The sequence below is a fragment of the Microtus ochrogaster genome, chromosome 24 (genome assembly GCF_000317375.1).
Source record: "Microtus ochrogaster isolate Prairie Vole_2 chromosome 24, MicOch1.0, whole genome shotgun sequence".
NCBI classification, from domain to species: domain Eukaryota; kingdom Metazoa; phylum Chordata; class Mammalia; order Rodentia; family Cricetidae; genus Microtus; species Microtus ochrogaster.
In genome coordinates this window covers 36,681,230-36,701,940 of record NC_022024.1, presented here as the reverse complement: position 1 = coordinate 36,701,940, position 20,711 = coordinate 36,681,230, and the positions used below count along the sequence as shown (strand labels likewise).

Genomic DNA, 20,711 nt, shown 5'->3' with positions numbered 1-20,711 from the left:
TGTGTGTGTGTGTGTGTGTGTGTGTGTATGTATGCATAGCTTGTTTATTCTTTTGTTCCAATCTTTTCTAGAGCCTCTCTTATCTAAGTAAAATCTTACTGAGGTCCTGTTCCCTCCTTTTCATACAGTCAAGTTGGTTTAGGCTCTTATGGCTTCTCACTGCTATGAAAAATTATTTGCTCTTTGACAAAAATCCCACTGGTGCCCATTTCAGACTGATATTTCCGCTTTAGTCTTGGCCTTCAGTGATATTAATGTGATCACCAGCAATATGACCCCTCCAACTGGTAAGACATGGAAATATCCTGTACCAGTTGGTAAATGGCTACCAACCTGAGGTCTTGAGCATCCTTTACACTCTCATCGTCCCATCCCTCTGGGGATGATCTCCACTCCAGAATCAATCAATCAATTGATCAATCAACCAATCTCTCTCCCTCTCCATCCCCTCTCTCTCCCGTGCGCGCGCGCGTGTGTGTGTGTGTGTGTGTGTGTGTGTGTGTGTGTGTGTATGCATGCATGCGCTATGCTGTGTATATGTATGGGTGTGCTCTCTCACCCTTGTGTTGCTATCTTTTGGAGGTAACAGGTTGGGTATTTCCTACCTCTCTCCACCTAATTTTTTGGGTAGAGTCTCTCACTGATCTGGAGTTCACATTTCAGCTACACTTGGATCCTCCTGCTTCTACTGTACACCCAACATCTCCTCGTAAGCACTGGGAGTACAGATGTACACTGCCACACTTGACTTTCATGGGGGAGCTACGCATCCAAGCTCAGGTCCTTGTGTTTGCATAGCAAACATTGTGCCCAATGCTCCATGCTCCCAGATCTCCAGGATCCCTTGGCCACCCAACCACCAGGACAATTGCAGGATCAGAAAGGCCTGGAAGATCAGAGAGTCACTGGGTCTGCCTACATCCTGAGTAGAGGATGCTGTTAATGTCCCCTGCTCCCCACTATATGAAAGCTTGGCACCCGTTTATCCCTCCTCACATTCCCTCAGACCATCAGATAACCCCTTGCTTGACCAGAGGTCTTCCTCTCCTACTGAGTGCCTTCCCATCAGCTGGCTCTCCCTTTCATCCTCATCACCATCTCCTCTCAGTCTCAACCCTGCCCCTTCTAAGGATCGCTCTGCAGAATCAAAACCAGCTATGCAGGACTGCAACATAAACTAGATTCACAAGGCCATACCAGTGTAAAACACCAAAAAGTCTCAGAGTCTAATAGAACCACCACTCTGTGCCCTGACAGTGTCACTATTCCAAATTGTCCCATCTTCCCTGTGACCCAGACCCAATCTCCTGGCCCCTGTTGCAAGACTGCACCCAACATCTGATGGGTGTCTGTACTCTATTGATTTATAATGCTAGGATACTCATCTCTGTCATGGACTGTTACAATCCAGAGTGAGATGAGAGCTATCACCTCCTTTATTCACTCATTTGATCCATTCTCCCACACTTATCAATCAACCACTGTGTCCCAGGTCTGGAGCGTTTGAACTATGTGCTTGCATTCTGGTGAGAGAGGCAGACGCTTTTCAAGAAAGTAAGCATAGGCACATAAATAAATATACTTTCTCATCTATAGTTCACCAAGGAATGAGATTTAGCTTAAGGAAGTCAGAAATGGCTTCAAAAAGGACATGTTCAACTTGGACCTTCAGGGGGTTGAGAAGATGGCTCAGTAAATAAAGCACAATGAGCGTGAGGGCCAGAGTTCGGATCCCTCAAGTATATGAAAAGACTAGGTGGGGGATGGTGAGGTGACTCAGTGAATAAAGGCACTTGCTCCCAAACCTGAGGACCTGAGTTCAATCCCCAGAACGCACACGATGGAAGGAAAATCAACTCCAATCCAATAAACTGTTCTCCTCTCTCTCTCTCTCTCTCTCTCTCTCTCTCTCTCTCTCTCTCTCTCTCTCTCTCTCTCTCTCTCTCTCACACACACACACACACACACACACACACACTAATGTTATAAAAGAAAGAAAGAAAGAAAGAAAGAAAGAAAGAAAGAAAGAAAGAAAGAAAGAAAGAAAGAAAGAAAGAAAGAAAGAAAGAAAGAAAGAAAGCAAGCTGGGCAGGTGCAGTGGCTACCTGTAATCCCGACATTTGAGAGACAGGATTCCCTGTCTGGGCGAGCTGAACATGGTAAGTAAATAAAGTGGAGAAGAACACACTTGATATCACTTCAGCCCTGTACATACAAGTACACACATACACACACCCACACCTGTGGCAATGCACACTCACCTTCATACACACTGCAAATACGTATCCAAACAAGCAAAAATAATAAAACAGAGCAGACCTCTAGGGAACATAAGGTTTCAGCAGCCTAGATAAAGAACAGCATGAGCAGTGGTGTTAGATGGACATTATCCACATGTTTAGGGACTGAGGGGTCCGCTGTGGTTGGATGTTAGATGCACAGAGGAGGCTCCTGGGAAACTGGGTGAGAGATGCAAGCAGATTGGCCAAACTGGGTAGGTTTACACCTGAAGATGGACTTAGGCAGTAAGTCAAGAGTCATTTCCCAACCCTCATGGCCCTCCAGGAAATTCCAATCCAAGCACAGACCCGCTATGTGGGTTTGGTGGTTTATGCACTAGAGAAAAATCACTAGCTCAAAGGAAAGGTGAGGTAGCCCTCACTCCCCCCAAACCATACGTTATTATTCTATTTTTCTAATATGCTCTCCACTAACACCACATGGTTCCAACCAGGGACATCTTTTTGCTTTTTACCCAAAGGCCCAAGAAAGAGTCGCAACAGCCTTGGGGGCCCCTCCTTCCCTATCACACTGTTTTTGGGGGCCCTCAGTCCCTAATCACCCTATTCTGTCCTGTACAAGCTATTCCCGGGATGACTTGCCTGCATCACCCCAGGTCCACAATCTCACCGCTAAACCTACAAACCACCAACCAGACTTTCAGCTCCATTAACCAAGCACCCCCACCTCTTTCTCTTCACTCAGAGTACTCCCAAGGTCTAACCCTTATCTGGCCAGGTCCTTCCTTCTGTCTGAGCACAGGGCTCTCACACATGCCTCCATCTTGACCAACTCCATAAAGTAACCTTACTGGATTTGTTTTAAATTCATGTGGTTTTGTGAATTCAGATTGTAAGCACCCCAAACAAGAGTCAGAGTGTGTGTGGTGTGTGTATTAATTTGGCTGTCATTGAAATAAGTCTACACCACTGCTGTGATTGGCATCTGTGATTCAGCCACGAGGAAAACGGGGTGGCATTAATTCAACAAGCAAACAATTAGTTACTTCTACATCCCAAACATAGGTGACATAGCAATGAGTACAATGTTTTCTTTCCTTGGAGAGTATGTTTGTCTCAACAAGGTATTTCTGGACGTCTACGTTGAGCTAAGCCTTGTGCTAGACTCTGAAGTTTCAGAAGTAAAACACCCCCTTGATGAAGGGACAGAGAAGCAAAGAGGCAATCGCAATGCAGGGCCATGCGTATCACATACCAAGGTCTCAGGACTGTCCCGAGTTAAGTAGGAACCTGTAAAGAATATGTGACCCAATTCATAGCCTGTGAAGGAGACAATGAATCATTCATCCAATCGATCATTCAATATTTATGCACTGCCTGCCCTGCGTCAGTTGCTATCAGAAGTGCTGGCATGACAAAGTCATTCCTTGTGAAGCCAAAAAAATGTCCAGTAAGAAGAAGACAACAACAGCAGTAAATCAGTAACTAAATATTGATTAGGTTATAGCTTCTTAAACTAAGGGTTACAACTCCATATGAGGTCTCATAACTGATGTAGAAGTTAAGAAACATTTGCAACCTTTTCTACATCCAATGAGTTGTGTGGATGCTGTCCTCAGAAACTGGGGCCCTGTTTTCAGTTTTCAGAGAAAGACCTTCTGTCCAGGCACCAGCCTGGATTGTTTGGGGGTCTCCATGGGATTCCTTTGGCCAACAACTCAACCAAGTCCAACCTCGTCGCACCATTGGAAGGCTTTTATAACCGCAAAAGATGGCCAGTTCAGACTTCTTATCATCCATTGCTAAGAGTCCTTACTAGGGTTACCCTCATAGATTCCAGGGAGTTTCCACTGTACTAGGTTTCCACATCACTCCCAAATGCCCCCCCCCAATTCCTGCCGTCTCCCCGAACTCTCTCCCTCCATCCCATCTCCCCACCTGAGTCCTCCTGCTTCTATCTGCACCTGCCCTCAGTCCACCCATAAATTCTATTCTATTTCCCCTTCCCAGGGAGATTCATGAATACCCCCTATAGCCTTCCTCTTTACTTAATTTTTTCTGGGTTTGTGGATTGTAACTTGACTATGATTTGTTTAACGGCTAATATCAAATTATAAGTGAGTACATACCATATTTGTCTTTTGAGTGTGGGTTACCTCACTCAGGACCATTTTTTCTAGTTCTACCTAGTTGCCTAAAAATTTCATGATGTCATTCTTTTAAATAGCTGAGTCATACCTAAAATGTGCGACATTTTCTTTATCCTTTCTTCTGTTGGAGGACTCCTAGGTTGTTTCCAGTTTATGACAATTATGAATAGAACTGTAATAAACATAGTTGAGCAAGTGTCCTTGTGGTAAGACTGGGCATCTTTTGGATATATAGCCAAAAGTGGTATAGTTGGATCATGAGGTAGATTGATTCCAAATTTTCTGAAGAATTGTCATATTGTTTTCCATAGTGTCTGTACAAGTTTGCACTCCCACCAGCAATGCAGAAGTGTTCCCCTTGTTCCATATCCTCTCCAACACAAGCTGTCACTTGTGTTATTGATCTTAGCCATTCTGACAGGTATAAGATGGAATCTCAAAGCAGTTTTGATTTGCATTTCCCTGGTGGCTAGGATGTTGACTAAGTGTTATCAGCTGTTTGAGATTCCTCTATTGAAAATTCTCTTTTTAGCTCTGCATCCCATGTTTTGATTGGATTATGTGGTTTTTTGATGTCTAATTTCTTGAGTTCTTTGTGTATTCTGGAGATCAATCCTCTTTCAGATGTGGAGATAATAAAAATCTTTTCCCTTTCTGTAGGCTGTCATTTTGTCCTATTGATGGTGTCCCTTGCCTTACAGAAGCTTCTCAGTTTCACGAGGTCCCATTAATTAATTGTTACTCTTAGTGCCTGAGCTATCGATATTCTGTTCAGTAAATTGTCTCTTGTGCCAATACATTCAAGGCTATTCCCTACTTTCTCTTCCATCAGGGACAGGGTATCTGGTTTCATATTGAAGTCTTTGATCAACGTGGACTTAAGTTTTGTGTGGGGTGATAAATATGGATCATTTGCCTACTTCTACATGCAAATATGCAGCTTGACCAGCACCTTTTGTTAAAGATGTTGTCTTTTTTTCCCAGTGTATATTTATGACTTCTTTATAAAAAAAAATCTGATGTTCATATATGGATTTGTGTCTGGGTCTTCAATTCACTTTCATTGGTCAAAGTTTCTGCTTTTATGCCAATATCATGCAGTTTTTATTACTATAGTTCAGTAGTAGAGCTTGAAATAAGGGATGGTGAGACCTCCAGCATTTCTTTAGTTGTTTAGGATCATTTTGCTATTTTGGGTTTTTTGTTCTTCAATTTAAAGTTGAGCATTGTCCTTTCAAAGTCTGTAAAGAATTGTGCTGGGCACTAAATCTGTAGGTTATTTTTGGTAGGGTTTGCCATTTCTGCAATGTTAATTCAACTGATCCATGAGCATGGGAGATCTTTTCATCTTCTGATATCCTCTTCAATTTCCTTCATTAATGACTTGAAGTTCTTGTCATACAGGTCTTTCACTTGTTTGGTTAGAGTTACCCCAAGATGTTTTATAATATTTGAGTTCATTGTGAAAGGTATTGTTTCCATGATTTCTATATCAGTCTGTTATTTGTATATATGAGGGGTACTGATATTTGTGAATTAGTTTTCTATCCATCCACTTTGCTGAAAGTATTTATCAGCTGAGGGAGTTCCTTGGTAGAATTTTTGGGGTCACTTATGTATACTATTATATCATCTGCAAATAATGATACTTTGACTTTTTCCTTTCCAACTTGTAACCCCTTGATCTCAGGTGGCCTGTGGTTGAGAAGGGAGTGTCAACCCACGTTGGGCACTGGGACACAGCAACAATGGGGTGGGAGGAGGGAGGCATGGGGTGTGTGTGTGTGTGGGATCCATAGAAAGTGTGGGGATGGGGGAGGGGAGGTTGCCACTGGTGTTCTATGCAGCATTATTCTCGCCTGGTCCCGCAGCCATTCAGTCTCAAAGAAACATATAGAGGTCTACATTAATCATAAACTGGTTGGCCTATTGGCTCAGGCTTCTTATTAACTGTTATAACTTATATTTATCCCATAATTCTTGTCTATGTTAGCCGTGTGGCTTGGTACCTTTTTCAGTGAGGAGTTCTCATGTTGCTTCCTCTGCATCTGGGTGATGAGTGCAGACTTCATCCTTCCTCTTCCCATAATTCTCCCGTTCTCATTGCCCTGCCTTTACTTCCTGCCTGGCTACTGGCCAGTCAGCATTTTATTAAAATACAAGTGACAGGGTACAGACCATTGTCCCACAGCAGTGCTAGGGATGACCCTGTGGATTGGGTCTGGAGGAACAGGGCTAATTATGACGTTTTATCACAGAGAAAGAAACCTTGACTAAGACACATTCATTATGAAAGTGTGGCAGGGAGGTGTGGTGAACCATGCTTGCGTGAAATGACAGAGAAGAGGAATTGTCACAGAGGAAAGAGGCGCTGACCCGGGAGAATGAATTCACCCAGTAGTCTATGGATGGGTGACTGAATGCAGGAATGGGAATAGGAGATTACACACGCGCGCGCACGCGCGCGCACACACACACACACACACACACACACACACTGGGAGAATTGACAAAGGGTCATAGGTGTGTGAGGACTAATAAACCAGTGAATAGAAAGCTGATGGTTCTGAGTAGCCTATTTGGAACACCAACCTTGAAGACGGGGTACAGCAGCTGAGAAAAACAGAAACAATGAAAGAAGATTTTTGTTTGCTTGTTTTGACGTTTTAATTTGTTTTGAGACAGAGTCTCAAGAACTCATTAAGTTGCCAAGGCTGGCCTTGAACGCCTGATCTTACAGCTTCAGCCTCCTAAATGGTGGGGTTGCAGGTGTGCGCAACCATGCCTGGTTTAAATGAGATCTTGACTGCCATGCTAAGTGCTTACATCCAGTCCTGCAGATAAAGGGGAGCTACCAGTAGTCTTTGAGCAGATGAAAGATTGTTTCATGGCCATAAAGCTACATGACTTATAAGTTAGTTCTAAAATGTATTTGTTCCACACCTTATCCCACACAGGATCCCTTCCAGGGTATATGCCTACCAAGGCTATTTTATTGCATTGTGTTATAAACGTGTGTGTGTGTTCATACAAACATCCAGCTCACCCTCTAGTCTGTGAGAAACAGAGATGAGAGGTGATACCCAGGTCATCTCTACATCTACAACATATTTTTGCTATGTTTAATACAGAACATGGATGGATACATAGGTTGATCTATAAATGGGTGAAGGCATCAACGGATAGGTACAGTTGGAGAAGTTAAGCAATGAAAATAAGAAAGCCTAGAAACACTGGGTGGCGCTGGCCAATGATGACGTAAAAGGAACTCTTAACTGTTGATTCACTGCAGATGCGAACAAAGCAGGTCCCAGTCCTCTGGGCATGCTTCCTCCTGTGGAATCTCTTCGTCTCCTCCTCCCAGACTGCTAATCCTGGAATCAAGGCAAGGATCACCCAGCGTGCACTAGACTATGGTGAGTTGGATACATTCAGAAGTCAGGCCATAAGTGCTCTAGATGCAGCCCACGTTCCAAACCAGCAGTTTGTGAACTGGGTCTGAGATGAAAATCTAACCCCCTATGAAGCTGTACCAGACCCCTGGGAAGAAAGTGTTACCCACAAAATAGATACCCTGGTGGAAGGTATATTCAAACACACACCTGCTCTCTCTCTCTCTCTCTCTCTCTCTCTCTCTCTCTCTCTCTCTCTCTCTCTCTCTTCTTCCCACCCCCACCACAATATCAGGGCTCCAAATAAAAATACATTAGAAAGAGTATCGTGACCCATGCCTTTAATCCTAGCACTCCAGATACAGAGGAAGGATCTCTGTGGCTCTGAGGACAGCCTGGTCTACATAGTAACTTCTAGGCCAACCTGGGATACACACTGAGACCCTGTCTCACAAAGGGAGGAAATCTACGATCCTCTAAATCATATACAAAATCTATTGTGGGGACGGTCTTGACACATACAGGCACACCATACAAACTCTTATTAGTTTAACCTTACCAGTTATACACCTCCATATTTTTATAGAGCATGATTTTTCTGGGCTCATTATTAATAGCATCTGCTGGGTATATATCAAAGAGGAGCAAGCAATAGTGGTACCCACCTCTCGGCCATCGTAGGAACTGAGTGAATTAACATGTCTGAAGCCCTGAGAACAGGGCCTAGTGAAACGAAATGCCTAGAAAATATTAGTGACCATCCTCTTCCTATGTGTGAAGAGATCCCTTCCTGACCACTGTCATTCCCATGTCACAGACGAGGAAACGGAATGATGCTGACGCTGAGTCACACAAGCTAGCAGTGAGTGACAGGGTCAGGGCTCAAGCCTAAGCCTAATGTGGCCTTTGGTTGTTACCGTCAATCCCTTCATGCTCTGTCTAGATGACAACAGTATCTGCAGCATTTTATAGGTTACGGTCGGCTCCTCCTCTCCAGAGGGGATGGAACCGCTGAAATGAACTTGAACACGAAGTGAGGAAACAAGACAAGGTCGCATTCCTATACTTTAATATTTTTATTACATTTATTATTTGTGTGTGTGTGTGTGTGTGTGTGTGTGTGTGTGTGTGTGTGTGTGTGTGTGCATGTCGGTACTTGTGCCATAAGTGCCCATGAGATGGCCAGAAGACAACTTGTTCACTCCTTCCACCGTGCAGACTCTGGGAATCCAACTCATATCAACAGGTTTGGCAGCAAGCCTCTTTACCTCCTAAGCCATTTAGCCAGTCCTGGAAGTTACCTTTATCAAGATATTCCCCACACATACACACAAGCTAAGAAAAATGTGTACTGGGAAGCTTCCAGACAAAGAAATGAATGAGTTGTTCCTGGACAGATCAGAAGTAGTAATCAGTCACCTCTTCTGAGTTTGGGGTCCTGCGGAGAATCTGATGTGGCTCCTTTCCAACGACAAATGGAACGCTATACCCACACAACCACTCAGTGTCTCTTATTAGAATTTCAATGGTTCGGTAGTTCCCTAAGACTCAGGATCCCTTCACGAAACATCTGAGTTCAAATAATCTGCAAAGAAAGAAGAATGGAAATAACTTTGTGAAATTGGCCATAGCCTAGATTCTGGAGCCACACGGCTCAGAATTTGGTTCATAGATCTCCAGGACCCACACTTTCCTAGACGAAAAATAATCTTTCGCATCTGAAAGACGTGCCTGGGGACAACTTGTAGCACAAAGCCTGCTCTATGCGGAATCGCTATGGTACAGTTTGCGAGTTGGGCAAGGGCCTGGAAATTGAAACACACATACACACAGAGACAGACAGAGACAGAGAGAGAGCCAAGAATGCCCCAAGAATGCTCACTTTATTGTGTCCAGGGCAGCTTATATAGGGTCTTCTTGACTAATGGCCATGCCCTAACTCTCAGCTGCAAGCCCACCAGAAACCACTCTCCTGCCATTATGAACTCCTGAGGGTCTCGTGCTCAGAGCAGCTGCAAGCACAGGAAAGCGAGTTGTTTACTGAGGCAGGCAGGGGGTCACAGGAAATTCAGGGTCTGGGGGTTCACAGTCCCTAACAACTGTAGCATCCTTTGAAGGATATCTTCTATTGTGTCCATCCCAGTCCTGGCCATGTAATGAAAACTTCTCCTCAAGTTAGCCTGTGGTCTCAGGCAAGGTCCTTCACCTCTCTGAGGAGCAGAGTTTCCGGATGCGAAGCAGAGACAATGCCCCCCTTTGTCGGGAGGCTGTTCTCTTACCTCAGCACCAGGTCTTACTCAATGCTGGCGTCTGTAGGGTTAGAGATATTACATCACCGTCATCTTCCTTGTGTAAAGGAACACGTCCTGTTTTCCTCACAGGTGTTCAGGTTGGGATGAAGATAATGGAAGAAATGGCGAAGGAAATTGTCATCCCAGATTTGAAAGGCTCTGAATCTCTTGAGTTTCTGAAGATTGACTACGTAAAGTACAACTTTTCAAAGTAAGGGATATATAGTGCATTGTCTTATATCACAAGGGCTCAAAACCAGTGGAGAAAACTTTCGCAGCCCTAACTTCTTTATCTTTTTTCTGCTTTGCCATCTGAGTTCTGACTTCTGTTCGCCAGTTTGCCTCAAGGCCCAAGACAGCGTCTATGGTTCCAACCATCTGGTGTAGAAGCTTGGTTAATTTTCTCATTCTTGAGGTTTTGCTTGAGGCTTTAACATTTAACCACATGCCATCTACACAACAATGAACAGATCTTGGTCGCATGTCCAGGGATATTTAGGGAAGAGGAAATGGATATTCGGACAGCAATTGGGATCCAGTAAGATCCCCAAAGGAGGGAGAGGATGTGTTTACCAAACTGGAGATCAATCTTAAAGGGGAAAGAAGAAGCCGCTTCCTAAGGAGCTGTTATGTTTCATCATTTTCCCCAATACTTTCCCAGCTGTCTATTGCTCTAACCCTTTGCAGTAATAATCCCCCTGATTTAATGACAACCCCTTATAAAACCCACAGGTATTTTTGTTGCAAGGGAGTTGGCACAGGGAACGTTCCTCGCAAATCTCCTCACCTGCAGAAAGCCAGCTGGTCAGCATGTGTTTATTGAGCAGCTGCCTCACTCAGGGCTTTGTTCTAGACACAAGGAATGTTCTAGTGAATATAAGTCCTCTCCCTTGATAGTCTGTGGGAGAGACGGGCATATATATATTTCCAAAGATAATCATTTACCTACAGTGGTGATGACACAGCAGAAAAGTACAGGGAAAGCTATATAATAAGTGCTGGAGAACGGAAGAAATGGCATTCTCATGTGTTGCTGGCATGAGTAGATAGATCAATATAATTTTAATCCTGTGCTATCCAAATCATTCATGGGCACCGAGCATTTAAAATGTGACTTGTATAACAGAGAAACTACATTTTTATTTACTTTATTTTACTTCGTTTCCATTCAAAACGCTGACTCTTAGCCGACTATGGTGCTGCATGCTTATAATTCCTGATCTGCATAAGCCGGGTGCGGTGGTACACGCCTGTACTTCTAGCACTTGGGAGGTGGAGGCAGGAGGATCAGGAGTTCAAGATCAACCTCAGCTGTGTGTCACATTCAAGGGTAAAACTGATACACAAAAGACCAACAAGGAAATGCAAACAAAAGTTCAGCATTGCTGATTGGCTGGGAGAAGACATATCAATCCACACTGAGAGATTTTTCCCACCTCAGTTAGCCTACTCTAGAAACTTTCTAAGAGACATGTCCAGAGGTTTGCCTCCCAAGTGAGTCTAGATCATATCAAATTGAAAAATCAACATTAACCATCACAGTATGTTAGTCTTTGGCCCAGGACTTCTACTCCTCAGGATCCTCCCTGGGAAAATATAGTCCACAATTTATGTGTAGTAGGGTTTTCTCTGCAGCATTGTTTATATGATGGAAACAGCCTAGAGCAGGACTTTGGTGTATTCTGTAACGGTTATAAAAATGGATTAGTGAGGCATAGTGCCATACACCTTTAATCCTGGCACATAGAAGGCTGGAGCAGGTCTACGTAGTGAGTTCCAGGATAGCCACAGCTACATAGAGAGATCCTGGCTCGGGGAGAGGATGGGAGAGTGGGTTAGACAATAGGTGTCAAATGAGCATCTTTCTAAAGCACTGATAATTCTGAACCTCTGCCGATTCTCTTTTCACGGTGGGACTCAGGTGTGTACAGTAGCGGACAGGTGGGAGCTGGTGACTAGGAAGGGAAACAGCGGCTTCATTCATCAGCTAGTGCGTGTATGTTCTTCTAGACTTTTCCCAGTCTCAGTCCAGAGCAGTGCCTTCCTCCTGTACAGCAAGGATGTATGGGATTACCTCATTTCCATGTCCTCTTCCCAACCTCCCTGTGAGTAGCACTCTTTTTTGAGCCGTTGACTGAAAGACGGAAAGCTCCTTGCTCAAGGTTGGACAACTAGTACAAACCTTGGCTCCGGGTCAGATACTCATTGTACAATACACGGAGGGGCATGACCCAGTGACTAGGAGTCCGAAGTCAGATTGCAGAGGATTTCAGATCTGGTTCTACTGCTGATGTATGACTTATAGGCTTTTCTTATCTTCTCATCTCTGGCTGGAGTTTGCACATACACCAGAAGCCTACAGGGATACTGGGAGGGCCAAACTGAGCTGTGATGTCGAGTGGTTGCCAAGAGGCTGGGCAGTTTGGAATAGCCCAAATCACAATACTTTGTCATTGCACATCTATCTTCTATCTCCGTGGAATACAGGCAAGCCCACTGCTTTACGGGTTCCTGGGACAACCCGTTCGACCACTCAGGGATTCTTACAGAAGCTAACTCTTTTCAGCTCCATGTAGGGGCACCTGGCAGCAGTAGGAGGAAGGCATGTTTGTTGTCCCAGTGAGTGGAAGTGGGGGATACAGCTAAAATGTGTGTCAAATGCCTGGCAGTGTACTTTGACTGAAAAGCAGGTGCTTCGTCAGAATTACTGATGTCATCCCCTTAAAGAAACGCTGAAAGTGGTCTAAGAACCAAACAAACCATGATGGCAATATTGGGCCTATTTTTGTTTTTAAAGGAGCCCAAAGGGCTGGAGAGATGGCTAAGTGAACAAGAGTACTTGATACCAAAGCACAAGGGCCTGATTCAAATCTCAAACACCCATGTAAAATGCAGGCTGGGCTTTATAGACCTGTAACCCAAGCCCTGTAGGCACCAGGGACGGGAGGAACATTTGCTGGCCACCAATCTACCTCCAAGTCTCCAGGAAACAAGATGGAGGCAGTAGGACGGAACACCTGAGTCCTCCTCTGGCCTCAGTGTGCACACACATGCATATACTGCGCGCGCGCGCGCACACACACACACACACACACACACACACAGAGAGGAATGCATATACCACACACACACACACAAATAGGCATGCATATACCGCACACACACAACACACACATAGGCATGCATATATCGCACACACACACACAGAGGCATGCATATACCACACAAAAATAGGCATGCATATAACACACATACACAGAGGCATGCATATATTACACACTCTCACACACACATACACACACAGAGGCATGCATATACCATACACACACACACACAGAGGCATGCATATACCACACACACACACAGGCATGCATATACTATACACACACACACACACACACACCAAAAGAAAAAAAATTGAGAAACAGATCATTTGATTACAAACTTAGTTTTAAACTTGATTGCTTCCTTCCTCAACTGCATCTTGCTAAAACGGACGAGGCCATACCCAGACACCCTGCTAGGGAGCTGGAAGACCCTTCTTCTGTAGGAATTTGCAATCTCAAGGCAACTCCAGCTTCCAACCTTGCTCTCCTTAGGAAGTTCAGAAGTGTTGCCCTTACTTTCCCGCTTCTCCTTTTACAGCATAAAAATCAACGCCTTTTCGATGCCAAATACGTCACTGGCCTTTGTGCCTGGGGTGGGAATCAGAGCACTGAGCAACCACGGCACTGCCAACATCAGCGCCAACTGGGAAGTCAGGGCTCCGCTTTTGTGAGTATCCTACGGACATCCACTCTGTTCTGGGGGCAATGCAGACAATGCGCTGCTGTTTTCAGTGTAGGCTTCTTTCTCTCTGTATCCATACCTTGTCAAGAGCGCTACCAGGTGAGAGTTGATGCAGGAAACCCCTGCTTAGAAGGGAGGTGGAGGAAAGACACCCTCCCATAGAAGCAGAGCAACCAAGCATCCCAGACTTCCTAAGATCCCAGCATGGTGACGCATGCCTTTCATTCTAGTACTAGGGAGGCAGAACCAGTAAGATCTCTGTGAGGTTGAGGCCAGCCTGGTCTACAGAGGACAGCCAGAACTACACAGTGAGACTCTGTCTCAAAATCACCCTCCAAAAACAAAAATCCTAAGGACGAGAGGCCCAGCTATCTGGAGAGAAATTCCCCATATTTTCCACATTTTAGGTCCACTGATCTAAACCAGATGTTTAGTGCATTTTCCCCACCTGCAAGCTCAACTGATGGGAAACAGCTTCCTGTCTCACATGGAAGTTGGAGGATGGTGTTTGAGCCTCACTCTTCCCCAATCAAAAGGTCTCTGTGCCCTCAAACAGAAGAAAAAAGTAAAAGGTTGAAGGCAGGTGTGGTGGTTCAACTTCTGTAATTCAAATCCTTTGAGACGTTGAGGAAGAAGACCGCCATTAGTTGGAGGCCAGCTTGGGCTCTGCAGGAAGCTCTTGACCGTCTGGGTTACAGAATGAGATCATGTATGAGAGAGTAGAGAAAGAAAGGAAGAAAGCAGAGGAAGAAGGGAAGGAAGGAAAAAAGAATAGAAAGAAAGGAGCTGGGCTTGAGAAACGGCTCAGTGGGTAAAAGCACTGACTGCTCTCGCAGAGGACCTAAGTTCAGCTCCCAGCACCCACACAGTGGCCCACAACAGCCTGTAACTCCTGTTCCAGGGGCTCTGGTGTCCTCTTCTTAGGCACCTCCATGCACATGGTTGGAATAAATACATAAAAAGAGAAGGAAGAAGAAGGGAAGGAGAGAGAAAGAAAAGTTGAACTCAAGGTATACCAACACACCAACTTCTACGGACAAGTCATTGATGTAGTGTAATGGTTAGGTCTGTCTTGGTTGGCACCTCAGAATAAATACATTTAATCATTCACAAGGCTACGCTACAACCATTTATTATCTAGGTCTCATTTTCCCAAGCTAATAGATTGTAGATTGTTTCTCCATAATCAACATAGGTTCATATACTTCCTCGCTTCCTTGATAATTTAGCAGCATGTGTTGGGAATTATTCTGTGGAGGGCCCCTTGCAAAGTCTTCAGTGACACATGCTCCACTTCCTCACGGCCATAGTCTAAGCATCCCTTCCCCGTGTTCACCCATCCCAGATGTTTACCTTGTGTTCTCTCTCAAACTGAATCCTGTACGTAAATGGTGCTCTGCCATTGCTCAGCCACTTTCAGCACCAGAGCACTGGTGTATAGGGTCCGTTAACTGTCCGTTTCCACACTTACCACGTCATTTGTTCAGTAAGCATGCATTTGGCACAAGCAGTGCTCCTGAGTCTGTTGTCGGTCCTAAAGACTCTGATGGGAGCACGGCAAAGTCCCTGTCCCCAAAGAACTTGCAAGACCCATCTCCATGTGTGGCCCAGATTTGGGTAACCTTTCCCTTTCTCTCCATACAGCCAAGATTCAGGAGCTGCTGATCTGTTTCTCTCTGGAATCTACTTTACTGGCATCATCGTCCTCGCCCGTAATAACGTTGGTCATCCAGTCCTGGAACTCCAAGACTGCTATGTCCAAGTGAGCCATGCCCGAGTCTCATTTTCTGGAGGCCTTAGGTGAGTGACAGCAGCCTGGTGGAGCCTCAGGCTACCACTCAGAGAAGTTCCCCCACTGGTGTTTCCTGGCCCCTGATAAGCTCCCTTTTTTCGTTTTTCCTAGTGTCCTGTATAACTCCTTTGCTGAGCCCATGGAGAAACCCATTTTGAGGAATTTGAATGAAATGGTGAGTCTTCAGAAGTTGGACAACTAAGGTCAAATGACATCAGTGGGCCTATCATACTTTAATAATTTTTATCATAAACATTTATTGAGCACTAACTGTATTCTAAGCACCATCCAAGACCCAGCTAAAGTAGGAACTACTGAGAACAAAAGAAACAAATATTGGTTACTTTAGAAAACAAAAAACAAAAACAAAACAAAAAACAACGGAACCAGGTCTTGAGTTTACTGCATGGTTACATAACAATGAGACTTAACTGAAGGGGTTCAGGGAACTGGAAAATTTCCTGGAAGACATGTTTATTTAGGGAACTGAGCCTTGAAATATAGGTAAGATTTGGGTAGGTGAGGAATGGGGAGGGTGGTAACAAGTATTCCCAAGAAATACATTAAGAATGCTCTTGGGAACAAGGAGCTGGAGAGATGGCTCAGCAGTTAAGAACACTGACTGCTCTTCCAGAGGACTCAGGTTCAATTCCCAGCACCCACATGGCAGCTCACAACTGTCTGTAACTCCTCTTTCACAGCATCTGAATCCCCCATATAGACATACTTGCAGGCAAAACACCCATGTAAATAAAATAATTTATTTTTTAGAAAAAAAAAAGAATGCTCTTGGGAGGTAGAGATAGGAGGATCAGAAGTTCAAGGCCATGTACAATTACACAGCAAGTTTGAAGCTAGCCTGGGCCACATGTGATCTTGTCTCAAAAAAAAAAAAAAAAGGCAGCAGCAGACGTACCAAATACCGAGCCTGAGCTAATAAGCAGTCTTCTCTAGACTATTTCAGTTTCTCCTCACAACTTGGTGAGGTAGATATAACAACCATTCCCATGCTGCAGATGATAAAACTGGAGTCAGAGTGTGAAAGCAGAATGCTGATAGTTTCAACTCCGGGGGCTTGACTGCCTTGCCTCTGCTAAAACCACCATGCTGCGTGAGCATCGATGAGCATGTGCCGACACACCAGTGTTCGTAACTTAGCTAGATTAGTTAGAGTCTCTCCAGAGTCTACTTTGCTAGCCTTTACCCTCTCCGGAAAGGTAGAAACAGGACTGAGGATGTCTCAAGGTAAAGATCTTGCCTCGTATGCATGACGTCCTGGTTTTGTTCCCTAGCACCACATAAACTGGATGGGGTGAGGCATGCCTATAATCACAGCACCTGGAAGGTGGAGGCAGAAGTATCATAATTTCAAGGTCATCTTAGACTACATAAAAGATCTAAATGTCAACATGGGCTACGTGAGACCCCCGTCTCAAGGAGAGGAGAGGGAGAGGGGGCAACAGAGTCCTCAGTGGATCCCCAATCTCACGATCTCTCCAATTAGCCCCAGTGAAAGTGAAGCCACTCCAGGCAGGACTTAGCATTGCTGATGCAATGGGAGGCAGTGACACCCAGTCAGCAAAGACAGGGCCGCTCTTGCAGCAGGTTCCCCAGGTGTGATGCCAACACCATGGACAGAGCGCAGGCCTTGACACGTCCAGAGAGGAGAGCCAGGCTCTTTCAGCGGGCTAGCTGGGTGTGGTTTCAGTTGCTCTGCAGCTCAGCGGGCGGCACTCAGTGACACACTGCCCACACCCGCGGAGGCTGCAGGCCAAGAGCATCAGCTAACTTAGAGGAGCATTGTCATGGCAACAGGGATAATGTCTTCTCAGCAGAAGGCTTGCCTTTCAACATGGCAACGTGATTTCTCAAAATTTTCTTTTGGTCCAGCTCTGTCCCATGGTCATCAATGAAGTGGAAGCCCTCAATGTCAACATCAGTGCCCTGGAGGGTGAGTCATGGAACTGTCTTCTAGATAGTTCTCTCCAGCTTCAAACCTTACCCAGCCTTTTCTTCTAGGCCATGAAGCACCTATTCGTCACTCTGTTCTTCTTCTGCAATTAAAGCCCCGGAACTCCATATGGGCCAAGCCCTATGCATAGCACGTGTAGTTCTTGACCATTACCCAGCTTTGTTACTGCAGCAGAGGAGAGTCTCAGGGATAAGTGGGCAGAGCTAGGAAGAAAAGCCTTCCAGGCTCTAATCCAAGGTTTGGCACTAAATCTGTCTTCTTGGCCAGGTTATCCGCCTCGCCTTCTCTGACCCCTTCCGGGGCTGCCTTCCATACGTAGCAAGCCCACACGTCAGTCCGCGTTCTGTCTCCGCTTCACGTCTTAGCTTCTCCTCCTCTAGCAATCAAGCTGCCTGTACTCCCAATCTGGATTGTCTGGGTCCTTTACTGTGGCTGGGATTGGATACCAGAAGTTGGATGAATTATAAACAACAGAAGGGTGTTTGTCTCATGGTCTTGGAAGCTGAAAAGTCCAAGATTAAGGACTTACATCCGGCGATGGTTTCCACGAGGAGTCACAACGTGGCAGGAGGGCAAGTGGGTTCTCACGAGACAGAGACGATATCAAGCCAAATGTGTAACAAACCCACTCGGATAGCCATGGACTGGGTACTGTCCCAGGGCCCAGTCACCTATGAAAGCCCCACCTCCCAACACCAGTTATATTGATAACTAAATTTAAGTGTGAGTTTTAGAGGGACGTTCAAATCGTAGCGTGTGTGGAGAACAGTCAGGAACAATAGATCACGTGCTCCAAGGTCCTGAGGTAGGAGTGTGCTGAGTGCAACAGAGGGGCTGAAGACTGCCCTAGTAGGGCCTGGTGAAGGGAGGAGTGTGAGAACTGAGTTTGCAGGTGGGGGAGGGGTGACTAGACTTGTCAGGGATCTGGAACACTGCAAAGCCCATCTCTTAGTCTGAGTCACTCTGGGTGTCCCAGATAATAACAGACAGGATGGAAGAGGGAGGTGGCAGCGGAGAGACCCTGTAGCAGAGTAGAACAATGACCCTTAGGAGCAAGGACTGCAACTAGCCTCGGGTGGAGTGACAGAGAGGGAAGGCACGTCCCTGTATTCCATGCATACCTTGTAAGCAGACAGCGGTAATTGCCCGCAGGTCAAATGTGGGCCTTGGAGGTATTCAGGAGGGATCTCGGGGTTTCGGCGGAAGACTGTGTGGCCGGATCATCAGATCAGCTTGGGGGGGGGGGGGTTCTTCCTGTATTGGATTAGGATTTCCTGGCCATGTGTGTGTCCCCTCCTCCTCTGGACTTTAAGATCCTTGGGGGCAGGAGCTTTGCTCTAACATCAGGCACAGGGCCTGGCTGCCAGGTCGGTAAATACTGAACTGACGAGAGAATGAAAGGAAATGAACAGAGGATGGGTGAGTGGGTGCAGACAGAAAGGAACCGAGTGGATCAGAAGGAAGAAGAGAAGGATGGGCCCCATGTGTTGTGTATCTTGGGCTAGTGTCTTCATCCCCAGACCTCACTGCCTTCACTGTTAGGAATCCCCATCCTGATTGCCTCACAGAGGGTGATGGGATCTATGTAGACTGGGGGCACTTTAAGGACATTTTTAAAGCTATAGTTAGGGCTGGAGACACGGCACAGCAACTAAGAGTGCCGGTTGTTCTTACAGAGGCCTAGGTTTAATTCTCAGAATCTACATCTGGTGGTACATAGCCACCTCTAAGTCCAGTTCTGGGAGTTATGACACCCTCTTCTGCCCTTCATGGGCACATGCACACTGTGGTGCACATACAGACAAGCAAGCGCACATAAGTAAAAATAAATTCTAAAAATGTGAAGGCCGTGGTGACACAGGATGGCACTGTGTTCTTACTGACCCAGCAAGCTGCTTCTCCTCCTGCTGCTTCTAATCCCCATCGTTGGCACAAACCAAACAGGATCTGAAAGAAGGTATCCTTTCAGATACCTGGTGATCCTGGGGTACCTTCCTCTAGAACCTGAAAGAAGTCCTCAGATCACAGAGTACGGAGTAGCCAGCAAAGCAGCATCTCACACCAAATCAGAGCCCAAGTGCTGCTGACACCACCTCAGACACGGAAATCTTTCCTCCCAGGAACTCTGCTCACTGGTGTCCCCGGCTCCCTTTTCCTTTGGCTTTGTTCTGAAAATGTAAACACAAGCGTTTCATTCAATTAATAGCACCATGTGTAAGAATTTCATGGCCTCTCTAACTTGGTGAGTGTTTCCTTTCTCATAACATCTCTTTTTAAATAAATTCTCTCTGAGCACTCGGAGGGACAATAAAGGTAAATTATGAATCAGGCCAGTCTGGGCTACAGGGACTCCCAGGCTATCTTGGGCTACAAGAGAAGCAAAACTATTTTACCTACAATAGTGATGCATACTTATTGTCTCTAAAAAATGAAATTCTAACTACATAGAATCTCTAACATTGCAGTTGGAAGCCTCCCAATCTGATATTATGGTTTAATATTGATAAGGATATTTGTGTTAATTTTTTATTTCATTTTCCCCTTTATTGGAAATAGATACTTCTCTCTTATGATATATCTTGATTATGGTTTCTCCTCCTTCTACTCTTCCCGGTTCTTCACCACTTCCCCTCCCTTCGGGATCTACTCCCTTTCTGTCTCTAGTTAGTAAAGAACAGACTTCTAAGAGATAACAGTAAAAAAAAAAATAACAAAACAAAATATAATAAGATGAAGCAAAACCCACCATATTGATGTTGAACAAGGAAACCCAAGAGAAGGGCAATAATCCCAAGAGCAAGCACAAGAATCAGAGACCCACTTGTTCTAGCACTCAGGAGACCCACTAAAATACTAAACTAGAAGTTATAATACATATGCAGAGGACCCAGTACAGACCTGTAGGCCCTATGCTTGTTGCTTTAGTCTCTGAGCTCATATGGGTCTTGCTTAGTTGATTCAGAGGGCCTTGTTCTCCTGGTGTTTTTCATCCCCTCTGACTCTTACACTCTATGCGCCTTCTCTTCTACAGGGTTCCCTGAGCTCTGAAGAGGGAGGATTTGAAGGAGACCTCCCATTTAGAGCT

The 20,711-nt window shown here is 45.3% G+C and overlaps 1 protein-coding gene across 1 annotated transcript in view; it reads left to right on the top strand.

Annotated features, from left to right (window-relative positions):
* Positions 1 to 20,711, top strand: part of Bpifc (BPI fold containing family C) — an 81,809-nt gene that overhangs the window by 38,979 nt on the left and 22,119 nt on the right. Inside the window, exons 2-7 of the mRNA XM_026784487.1 lie at positions 7,683 to 7,806; positions 10,164 to 10,284; positions 13,719 to 13,847; positions 15,507 to 15,662; positions 15,766 to 15,829; positions 17,545 to 17,605. Coding sequence (XP_026640288.1) covers positions 7,683 to 7,806; positions 10,164 to 10,284; positions 13,719 to 13,847; positions 15,507 to 15,662; positions 15,766 to 15,829; positions 17,545 to 17,605 — 655 coding nt within the window. The remainder of the gene's footprint in view (positions 1 to 7,682; positions 7,807 to 10,163; positions 10,285 to 13,718; positions 13,848 to 15,506; positions 15,663 to 15,765; positions 15,830 to 17,544; positions 17,606 to 20,711) is intronic.